The following is a 12108-nucleotide window of genomic DNA, read 5'->3' on the forward strand; positions in this document are numbered from 1 at the left end:
AGCTAAGCTTATCTTGACAAAGTGTGGAGATGCCGGTGATGGACTGGGGTTGACAAATGTAAACAATCTTACAACACCAAGTTATAGTCCAACAATTTTATTTGAAAATCACGAGCTTTCGGAGGCTTCCTCCTTCACATGACGAAGCGAAAGCTTGTGATTTTCAAATAAAATTGTTGGACTATAACTTGGTGTTCTAAGATTGTTTACATTTATCTTGACAAAGTTTATCTATTTATTTATTGCACCTTTTGAGATATTTCCTTACAAAACTATCCCAGCTTTTCAGTGTTCTGTTTTTTTAAAACAACTTTTTGTCACAAATCACAAGCAACAAAATAACTTAAACCAGTTTTCAAATCATTCCAGACCATTGATACTGAGAACTTAAGCACAGCGAGCTGCCTGAGTCACAACACAGCCCTGAAATGGTGGTTGTCCAACAGGAAAACAGAGTGCCACTGAAACTGGATCTCCTGCCCCAGGGGGACATTCCTGGTCCGGACTAACTTGCAGGTTCTGCCTCAGAATCATTTTAGCTGACGTGTGCAAAAATTTCTACAGTCTAATAGTAACTGGTTCAAATGTTACAGCAAGGTCACCTCTACACTGGCTGAGATAGCTATCAACTAGGAAGCAATGAGAGAAAATCAAACAGGTTTTTATACTCTGGCAGAAGTCTCAAATGTTCTGGAGTCAGCAAATCCCACACACATACAGTTAAAGGAGAATACGTGAGGTAATAGTCAAGGTTTTCTGCTTGTGAGCGAACAAATGGAAAATCCTGGGCCAATGATCCTGAAATTCCGCAGGTTACAATCCCGGCAGTTATGACCCAATGGTGCCCTTCAGCATAGACTCCACTGGGGCTTGTGGGGTCAGTACAAGAGCATTTCATCAGCATAGAACCGTCTGGCATAAGTGCCACTTTGGGTGCATATGTGACGCCTGGCTGCCTCATGCCCACAGAAATTCTGCAGTTGCTCTGCCTGTGTGGGGAGGAGGGGTTGCCTAGGGACCCTTGGCTCTGGCAAATCTTTTATTGATCCTCTGAGGATCTAGTAAATTTTTCCAGGATTTTTTTTTGACTCCTTGGAGGTCCATGCCATTTACCAGGCCTCCATCCCACTGGTGGGGTCATATCCGTCCTTGTGGAAACCAGCGTACCTCCACACACAAAGAGTATTGGCCACCACACATACGGCAGGTCCCAGCTATAGATCAGGGGTGGGAACTCCTGGTTTAGGTAGCCCCTTTCTCCTACCTGTCAAATACCTAGTCAGAGGTGTAAGATTCTCAAAATTCACAGATCCCCCAGAGAAAAAAAAACCCTAAAGAAATTCACCTTTACCCTGAGTATGGGAAGACTTGACTATAATCCTAAAATGGAAGGATAGTTGAGGGGTCACCAGACGAAATCAACAACACACACACCGTGGAACTTCGGAGAATTAATGCTTCAAACATGTCTCTGTTTTAATGTAAAACCGACCGCAGGGGGTCGACAATCACTTCCATTGAAAGAGGCAACGTTTTCCAGACTGGTGGGGCCATGCTTTTGTTTTAATGCAAAACCATCAACACCTAGGACGTTGGATACAAAAGGAAGCCTTATGTGACAAGCTCAAAATCAGAATTAAAACAATGACACATTGGGAGAAGCAATTTGCAATATGATTGGGACCATCAAAAGGCCATCAAAGAACTTTGTAAGAACTGTTTAAACAGGCATTGTAAGAGAGACATCCACAAGGCGAAAGCTCTCTCTCTCTCTCACTCTCTCTCTCTGGCTTGCTGGCTCTGGTGGGCTGCTTGTGTTGGTTCTGCCTGTGTCTGGAAAGAAGAGCAGTTTGCAGTTTCCAGCAAACAACAAGGCAAGGGGAAGGCAGTTTGACAAGGAAGATCAGCAGCTCTAGAAGCAGGCCGACACACAAGAAGAAACTGTCTTGGTTCTGCCTGTGTCTGGAAAGAAGAGCAGTTTCCAGCAGACAACAAGGAAAGCAGTTCGACAGGGAAGGACAGCAGCTCTAGAAGCAGGCCGACACACAAGAAGAAACCAGAGCATCAGTCCCAGTGACCATCAGACACCTCGCGGCAACAAGGGCCTTACGAAACAACCAACCGAATATTAACACCAACCAACCGGGTAATATTGAGCCACCGCGACCAAAGAAAACCAACTCGGGAGAAAACCGAAGATCCGCAAAGTTTCCACTCTACAATCTATTTCTGACTTACCTCTGGGTGAATTACTGTCAAGGTTTCGTTTGGTGAGCATTATCCCTGGTCCTTTAGAGTCCAACCTAACTAGTACAGTGGGATTTGGGAGGGGTGAGGTATCTTTCTACTGTAATTTCCCTCGTGTGTACTGAAGTGTTCCCCATTTTATTCGAGTGTTAAGATTGTTGTGTTGTATTTCCTCTCTTGAATAAAGGTCAAAGTTTCTTGCACCAAAATCAGTTGTCTGCTGCACTTTGTCACAACCCCCAAATAAGTCCAAGGTCTAGAACCCAGGGAGTGGGAGCGATTCGGACCGCTCAGAAGTCAGAGGTGAAGCTGACACACACCACCACCCCCTACAGAGGCGGACTTAAGTTCTGCGCCTTACAAGGCACTGAGCTAACTCCCAAAAATGGCAGAGGACCGACATAACTGGGGGTTATTTCCCTGGAATTCCAGGATCAATATGTTCATTGTAGTCACAAACATCATATCTTGACTCTTCTATTCTTGCAGACTCTAGCCTGGCTGATATTTTTAATGAACAACAGATCTGAAGACTGAAAGTGGAAATGTGAGCCTTAATGTGATATCTCCATTAATGTATTTTTGATTTGTGCAGTTACTCTCCAAAGAGAGAGCTGATTATCTTCCATTCCATTGTCTCAGCACTTTGCAATACATCCTCCAGCACATTATTACAAATCACTTATAATAATCATAAAATGCCTTTTCTTGGCGATTTCATGCTGTTTTCTTAAGAGTTATATTTGTGATGTTTAAATGAATTATATTCCACTATAAACTTAATTCTTCTGCATTTTAAAATGAAACAATCTAACATTTAAATCTAATGTGAAAGGGACATATTATTCAGATAGCATTCTGCTCACTGAAAGCTGAGCTACAGTTCCCGTCAGTTGTATCAGCATTTAAAATCCAAGATGAGTGATGGTTACAAAAAAGCCAGAATGACAGTTCATTGCAGAAATAAAAACCACAAAATATTCAAAATGCACAACAGATCAATCAGCATCTTAAAAGGAAAGATAGGTTAACATTTTTGGTGTGATCAGCTCTGCTGAAGGGTCAAACCTAAGGAGTTTCTGAAATGCTGATTGACTTGCTGCCTATTTCCATCATTTCCTGTTTTAATTTCAGATTTTCAGAATTCAATGTTTCTTTTTATCTCAACACCTTACAGCATGGCTAGCCGAGGGTGCCTCACTGCTGAGATTATGAGGTTTTCAAAGCTTGAAGACAAAGCATATTATTTCTGAGATTGTTGCTAAAATCGAAGCTCATGGAATTGAAGGCAAATTATTGACCTGGTTAGGAAATCGGCTGTGTGGCAGGAGACGGAGAGTAGGGATAATGGGCAGGTACTCAAAATGGTAGGATGTGACTAGTGGTGTCCCACAGGGATCTGTGTTGGGGCCTCAACTATTCACAGTATTTATTGACAACTTAGATGACGGGATAGAGAGCCACATATCCAAGTTTGCCAATGGCACAAAGATAGGCAGCATTGTAAGCAGTGTAGATGGAAGCATAAAATTACACAGATATTAATAGATTAAGTGAATGGGCAAAACTGTGGCGAATGGATTTCAATGTAGGCAAGTGCAACTGCAGGAAAGTATCACTGAGGCGAATATCAAATTGAGGTGGCCAGTTTGTGAGCTGCTACTGAAGCCTAATGTTACTGTGCCTGCATATTTAGCACTATGGTGGGTCAGTCATGACTTTTGCTATTCATTTTACTCAGCTGTGCTCAAAGTACTGCTTTGCATTGGAGATATGGATTTGCCAATGGGAATACCTCTATTCTTATGCTACGATAGTACATGTAGCTAATTGGGAATCTAGTTGTGGTTAATTGCATTTTTGATTATTAAATAAAAAATGAGTGTTTATACCGTTGTTGGGGATTTTCTCTCAATACTCATATTCGCATAGCGTATACATGTGAACTTTAACCTCTGTGTGTTTATTGGTAAAATGGTAACACAGAAAGCAGAATGTGCGAGAATTTTTTGATTGTTATATACACTTTACTTCCTTGGTTACTGCTTACTTGTTATCTGCTAAAATGTTGTGTAACACGGATGAAAACACTGGACTTCAGCACCATGGAATTACCAGCAACGTTGTAGACAGGTGAGCTGTCATTGTGCCCAGCACGACCAATTGGAATAACTTCTCCAGTCCAGCAGAAGAAAGCAAGACCAACCAATAATGAGCTGCTCTAACAGGGCACGTCATGGCAAAGGGCAAGTAGCATCCAACCGTGTTCTGGATGGACAGCAGGGGCGGTTCTGGTGCAACTCATTGCTGAGAATGTTGACTCACACAATCACTCTGATGAAGTCAAAGAACCATTCCCAACAACTGGACAAAAAGCTAGAATCTATACTAAGATATGCTGTGTCTGATAATTCATGGCAGAATTCCAAACTTTGGTGAAAAAGAAAGATTGTAAAGTTTTGCAGTGAATGGTGGTAGATGTTTGTTAAGTAAATATACACATCAAGTACATTTACCTGTATTTGTGTAAGGCGTTTTCTACTAAAATTAGCGCATGTGACTAAAACAGTATCGCCTTAGCCACAACTGTGGCCAGTCAATGATTTCTATTGGATAACACTATGCTATGAAGAATATAAGGATATGGAAGAGGCTGAATTGGAGGCACTTAGAGTCAGGCTTCCTAGAAGAAGTCTCTTACGCGCACATGATGTGGAGATGCCGGTGATGGACTGGAGTGGACAAATGTTGGTCAGGTTGATGAAGGAGCAAAGCTCCGAAAGCTTGTGATTTCAAATAAAGCTGTTGGATTATAACCTGGTGTTGTACGACTCCGTACTTACACGCACACTCATGCCACTCAGGGTCTACAGACTAAAAGGGTCTTACTTACATTTTTCTGACCATCAGTGTCTCAGAAGGCTGTGCTTCCTCCTGGACCTTATTGGGGAAATATGTCAACAGCTGGCTAAAGCCCTGCAGCCCACTTCCACTAGGAGAACAACACTGTCTGCACCTGTCAAGGTTACCATTACCTTGAATTTCTGTGTGTATGAATCCTTCCAGGCAGCAGCAGGTGACCATTACCACATTCGTCAGGCAGCTGCACACCATTGCACAAAAGGGTCACTGATGCACTATTCAGGAGGGCTGCACAATTTATATCCTTCCAATGGAAGCAGGCAAATAAAGAGAGAGAACTAGCGATTCAATTCTATAGCTGGCAGGGTTCCCACAGGTGCAGGGAGCAATTGATAGAATGCATGTGGTACTCAAGTCCCACATGATAACTCCCTCAATTTTATGAATAGGAAAAGCTTTCTTTCTATTAATGGCAAGCTAGTAGTGTGCAATGCCAATGGCCTTATCCTGCACATCATTGCCAAATACTCAGGAAGCTGCTGAGATACTTTCATCATGCAACAATCCAATATGTCAGCCCTCATGACTTGGAGCCATGTATTCTGATGGTTGATATGTGAATAATGTTACCCCATGTAACTGATTGCTGATGATTTAAGGAAATCATCCACAGTCAGAGGGGGACAACAGAGGCCCATGCCACTACAAGAAGTGTCATAGAGCAAACTATTGGAATTCTGAAGTCCCGTTTTAGATGCCTGGATAATTCTGGCACAGCCCTGAAATACAGCCCAGTGAAAGTCTCAAGAATCATTGCAGCACACTGTGTACTAATATTGCAATGAAGACAATGATGTTGAAGAGGTGGTGGAAAGAGCTCCCTCCCTACATCATGAGGAGGGTACTGAGGAAGCAGAGGATGTGGGGCAGGACAGTCAGCAGCCAGAGAAAGGAGGGCACAACTGATAGCAACTTTGTAGGCTACGGTTTTGGCCGTGGCAGCTCCCTTCTTCAGGGCACTTCTGCCCTTTTAAAGTCCATCACTGCCTCTTTGGGTGCTGCAGTAGCGATCCCACAGCAGCACCACCAAATTACTCTCTTTGGGAGCAGCAGACTCTCCTGGCAGTGCAAATCCCGCTGGCAGCCCTAACTGCACGGCCAATGATCCCTGACCCAAGATTATGGGTTGGGCTACGGTGGGGTCAGAGGAGCTGCCAGAAGTCCTACCCCACTGCTATTCAGCCCCAAGCAAGGAAATACAGCCTTATTTCTTTTGTTACTTCTCTTGTAGCATGGGTCAACATACATACAGTCACTGTAAAATCAGCAGCCTTGGTCATTTGTCTCATTGCTGTTTGTAGGACCTTGCTGTGTGAAAATGGCAGTTTACTGCATGTCAAATAATTCATGGTAAGATGCTATAGAAATGTTACAATTTTTAAGAATTGCTTTTGATTTGTCTTGCTGTTAATTACAACCCACCTTTCGTTTACCCATATATTACTTCTAATAATCAATATGCATATCCTCAGCTGATTTTTAATAGCTCCTAATCCTCACTACTTTTGTTTCATTGTATATCTCCTAAAGATGTTTAGTCTTTAGGTTGGTTTTAACTTCTTTAGGGGGAAAGAAAGAGATACACTCAGACACACAAATACACAAAAGGATGGAGAATGAAGGTTGATTAATTGACTGATTTGCTCAATTTATTTCTACAATTGACAATCATATGATTTAATAGATGTTACATGTAGATAATAAAAATCACAAAACTGCCTCCTTTAGTAGAGAAGAGCTGAGAACCAGAATAAATGAGGTCTGCATATGCAAATATGTGAAACTTACCATCCAAAACTTGATAAAGTACTGCAGGTCGGTGGCAGCGATAAACACGCAGTAAAGCAGGGAGTAAGCCAAGAAAAGGAAGAAAAACTTGTAATTGGAGAACCCAACACAATTGTTCACCCTGTAAACAAGAAAAAAACGCATAATTTGTTACTTTTTAAATCAGAGTGCTAAAGTTACTAAAGAATGAATGACTTCAATGGTAAAAAAAACCAGGAGAGATGTAAAATGGGCTGCTGATTCGTTATCACCAGTTTTACACTATCGCACAAAGTCAAAATCTACTCTCTTGTCTCTATGTTTGTGGCCTTGGCACTCTAGGTCTACTGATTGAGAAAAGTTCTTTGGGCTGGAAATTGCGCACATCGGCGTGGCAACCTCCTCAGCAGCTCCTACGAGTAAAAGGCACAAATTTACTTACCGCGGATCGGAGGCGTTCAGTTGCGTGAATTGGAAGATTTGAAAAGAATCGCGACATCAGCCCAGCCTCTGAACAGCGTGGGCTGATGCACATGGGAAATGGCTGTGAGAGTGGAAGACACGCCCATAAGCAGGCAAGTAAAACTCATTCATTTAAAGTGAACTTCTCTATGTTGGTGCAAATAAAAATTTAACATATCTTATTATAAAAAGCCAACCAAATGATTTAATTTAATGAAACTTACAGAAGTTAAAAGTAAAAAAGGTTAACATTTTTTTAATGATCAAAAAATATTAAAATGAGTAATTTGACAACCCACATTTTTAAAATTAATTTTTTGTTGTTTCGCAGTCATTAACAGTCACCGTGCTTTTAATAAGTATTGTAAGGCTGGTATTTTCCAGCATACCTTTTGGTAGCTTAAGTGTCTTCGTTCCAGCTGGACAGATGGGTAAGTTTACAAATGTTTAATGATTCCTTTGATTTTAGTGTCGGTGGCCATTTAATTCGGACCTGTTAAACCGATGGCGAACCAATGAGAGCAAGCTCACAATTTCCTGGTTTTAATGCGCATGTGCGCATTCGTGAACTTATTCCATGGATTCGCTGGCGTCGGAGAGGGCACCATTAGGGAACGGCGTCCTTGGGTGAGTAATTTCTGGGCCATTGTCTCACAGTTCTACCTTGAAATACTCAGGATTCTTAGCATTAACTTTATGCTTTCCTAGATTTCCATAGGATTACTGAAAACTTCAGTTTTAGGATACTTTTACTACAATGAGTAACATTTATTTGAATATTTAAAATACATCAGTTTTTCTATTTACCAGTGAAATACTGTGATAATCTAAGGATATCACACAGCTGAAGTAAAATTACAGCTCTATACTGCAGTTTCAATACCAACATATCTTTTAATGGAGTGGTGGCATGGGTTCAACCTTGCAATTCTCAAAAAGGTACCTTGGTCGTTTCATCAGGCACAGCGATAACTCTGGGGCTGGGTATTCAGTGAGAAGGAGGAAAGAAGCACAGGCTCTGAAATTCCTGTTAGGGCCAGAGTGGAAACTAGGTGGCTCTCCAGATCAAAGCGCAACCCAGTTCAGCCTAGCTGAGAGCTAGTGTGGGTCCTGTTTTGGCCTTTTGAAAGGTCCCCAAGCCAAAGGGTATTGATCACTTGGAAGTTGAAGACTTGGAGAAGTTTGGAGAGGCCCAGATGGCCGAAAGTATGGCCACCAAAGGGAGTGGACGATGCACAAAAGGCCAGAGATGGAGGAACGTAGAGTTCTTGGCGGGTTGTGTGGCTGGAGGTGGTTACAGGGATACAGAGGTGTGAGGCCATGGAAAAAATTTAACATGAGGATGAGAATTTTAAGTGTGAGGCACTGGTCGACCAGGAGCCAACGTAGGTTAACGAGTGGACTTGGTGTGAGTTAGGATATGGTTGAGCACAAGTCTGGAGGTAACAAAAGCATAGATGAGGGTTTCAGCAGCAGATGGGCTGAGGCAGGGGTGGAGATGGGCGATATAATGGGGTGAAAGTGGGCAGTCTTTGTGATGGAAAGGATATGGGATGATATGGAAGCTCCACTCAGATTTCAAATAGGATGCCAAGTTTGCAAATAAACTAGTTCAGCCTGAGACAGTGGCTAAGGAGGCATTGAAATTGGTATCGAGGGAATGGAGTTTGTGGCAGGGGCCAAAGGCAATGGCTTCAGTCTTCCCAATATTTAATTAGAGGAAATTGCTGCTCATCCAGGACTGGATGTTGGACAAGCAATCTGACAACACAGAGGCAGTGGATGGGTCAAGAGAGATGGTGGTGAGGTAGAGCTGAATGCCATCAGTGTACATGTGGAACTTGACGTCATGTCTTCGAATGATGTGACTGAGGAGCAGCATGTAGATGAGAAATAGAAGGGTGCCTTAGATCCTTGGAGAACTCCGGTGGTAACAGTGTAGGGGTGGGAAGAGAAGCCATTGCAGTAGATTCTGTGCTTACAACTGAATAGGCAAGAGATGAACCATGCAAGGGCAGTCCCATTCAGCTGGACAATGGAGGAGGATGGTGTGGTTGACCATGTCAAAGACTGCAGAGAGGTTGAGAAGGATGAGGACGGGATAGTTTACCATCGTCACAGTCACAGAGGATGTCATTTGTGACTTTGATTAGGGCCATTTCAGTGCTGTGGCAGGATGGAAACCTGATTGGAGAGGTTCAAACATTGTGTTGCAGGAAAGACAGGCACGGATTTGGGAGGCAACTACACGTTCAACGATTTTGGAGAGGAAAGGGAGATTGGAGATTGGAGATGTTGTGGAAGTTTGCAAGGATAGAGTGGTCAAGAGTGTTTTTTTTTAGGAGGGAGGTGATGATGGCAGTTTTGAAAGGGAGGGGGCCATTACCTGAGGAGAGGGAAACGTTTATAATGTCTCAGCCTACAATCTGTAAATCTCAAAATTATGACAAATTGTGTTATTATTTGGAGCCATGACATTTGATGAAGGAGCAAGTATCAGGCTGACTCAATGCAATATACCGTCAAAGTTTTTACATACCAAGGGCAGTGATGGTCCATCTTCAAAATGCACCTGTTGAATAACAAAGAATCATTGATTTTAATATTTTGCAATAAATAATCATATTGGGGATCATTGTCTGAGTTTGTACTGCAAGCAGGGAATCTTACCCGCTGGCAGTACATATTGGAAAATTAGCCTGCTGTGTGAATGTTAACTGTTATGCTAAAGCTGGTACAAACTGGAAGTGTTTCTGTGACCCTCCTTTCAGAGGTCCGACAGGAAGCAAAACATGGTTATGAATTCCATAGGAATCAGTACACCCTGATGGCATACAAGCAATTTGGTGCTGAATGATGTAATAATGTAATTAAAGAGTAGTCTTGGATCATGTGCATGGACCAATGGAAGTCCTTCCATTGCATGCCCAGGAATTCAGAACTATTAAGGAGAAGTGATTGATCACACATCTTAGACACCAAAGGCCAACCTGCATTGGGACTTCGCTATCACTGAAAAAAGATGAGAAAAACCAAAGTGTCCTCTGCCCGTTCTTAGTATGTTCCTAAATAATTGTGACTAGGCTGAAGTTGGCATCCAATAGGACATTCAGGTACTGATGTGAATCAACAGCTGGTACAGTTGGTTCTTGTACGTTCTAATCAGTACCTTCAAGATCTCCCTTTGAGCCGTTCAAAGCTTTAATACCATATCTGGGTGCACCCACCACCATGTCCCACTGGCTAATCTATTATTCAAGATAGTGGTTAAAATGAACTAGGTCCCCACGGGAGACCAACAACAACAACACAATATCATCTGCAAAGAAAGGAGTGCTGCAATCATTTCATAAATGCCCAGAGCAGACACTCAGAGTATTCTGACGAATCTATTCAAAACATTATTGATGAGAACATCGAATTTGATGGGTGTTAGTGACCTTACGTCACTTTTCTTTTGAAGGAATAGGTTCAATGAGTGAGTCACCCATCCATTTACCCGTACACGGATCTTGGAGCTGTTATATACATTGTCAAAGTTTCCAGCTTCTCCATGAAGGCCACATTAGGCAGAAGGTCGAAAGCCTTATAAAAAAATCAATTAACGCAATGCAAACAGGTTTTTCCTGGGACTTAGATGCTCTGCAACCTCTGTGGGTCTCCAAAGCATCCGATATGTGTGCCACAACAACTCAAGGAATCAACCACCTTAGCAGCCATTGATATCAGTGAGACTCCAAATAGCAAACAGACTCTCTAACCTCCCCCTTCTTATGTGTAGGGAGCACCACTCTGGAATACCAAGGATATATGCATCTCAAACAGAATGGGATTCACCATCCTCAGAAGAAGCAGCTCCAAGGCAAGTCGGTGGTTCTTGGCACTTTTCTCCAAGTCCATTGCCATCCCTCCCTCAATGTTGAGCACCAGACAAATGAAAACGGTCGGCATGTATCTATTGCCTCCCTCACTGTACATTTTACATCACTCTCTCCAGTATATTTTACATTAATCTCTGCTGCACTTCCTTCCTTGATACATCTTGTATCGCTTAATCTTTCCAGTGCAATTTACATGCTCAGTCTTTACAGTATGTCTCCTTTGAAGTTTGAAGTACTTAACACATTGGGTGCCGCTCCACTACGAACCAGCACGGGAGCCATGTGATTTGGCGCATGCGCAAAGAGGAACTGTGGTGCCTTCTGGGGTGACCCCAAAAGAGGGGTGAAGCAGCATGGGAAATGCTGATTTTTGTCAGCAAACACTGACATAACTCTGCAAATACTGACTGTCAGTGTGAAACACTCATGGATGGCATGATCACAGTCCAGAAGTTGAACCTAGAAAATTCTTGATCTGTATCACTCAGTACCCTAGCAGGCAATGTATTTACTCACTGAAACCTCCAAATTTCCTAAAGAAATAGATTCACTGCTATTCATTTATGTCGACAAAGCCACTTAAGCAAGGAAAAAATAGTCATTTTCAGGTCAGAAGGTAGTTAGAATGAGGCCACCAACTTTTCTGATACAATTTAACAGTTACTCAATGTTTAAAAATAAATTATTTATTTTGGGAAAAGTTCAGGGAAATGCAAAGAGAAGATAGTTTTCTCATGTACTGTAAAAGTCTATGGCCCCAATTTTAAAGTGGGGATGGGAACGGAGCGTGTGATCCCTGAAGCGAACGGCGAACCTGGTGAGTCCATAG

The 12108-nt window shown here is 42.4% G+C and overlaps 1 protein-coding gene across 1 annotated transcript in view; it reads right to left on the minus strand.

Annotated features, from left to right (window-relative positions):
- zdhhc2 (zinc finger DHHC-type palmitoyltransferase 2) overlaps window positions 1–12108 on the minus strand; it is a 102251-nt gene that overhangs the window by 36061 nt on the left and 54082 nt on the right. The window contains exons 6-7 of the mRNA XM_067996232.1: window positions 9938–9970; window positions 6958–7078 (exon numbers count right to left, since the gene is read on the minus strand). Of these exons, the coding sequence (XP_067852333.1) occupies window positions 6958–7078; window positions 9938–9970 (154 nt within the window). The remainder of the gene's footprint in view (window positions 1–6957; window positions 7079–9937; window positions 9971–12108) is intronic.

Source organism: Heptranchias perlo, chromosome 1 (genome assembly GCF_035084215.1).
Source record: "Heptranchias perlo isolate sHepPer1 chromosome 1, sHepPer1.hap1, whole genome shotgun sequence".
Taxonomy (NCBI): Eukaryota; Metazoa; Chordata; class Chondrichthyes; order Hexanchiformes; family Hexanchidae; genus Heptranchias; species Heptranchias perlo.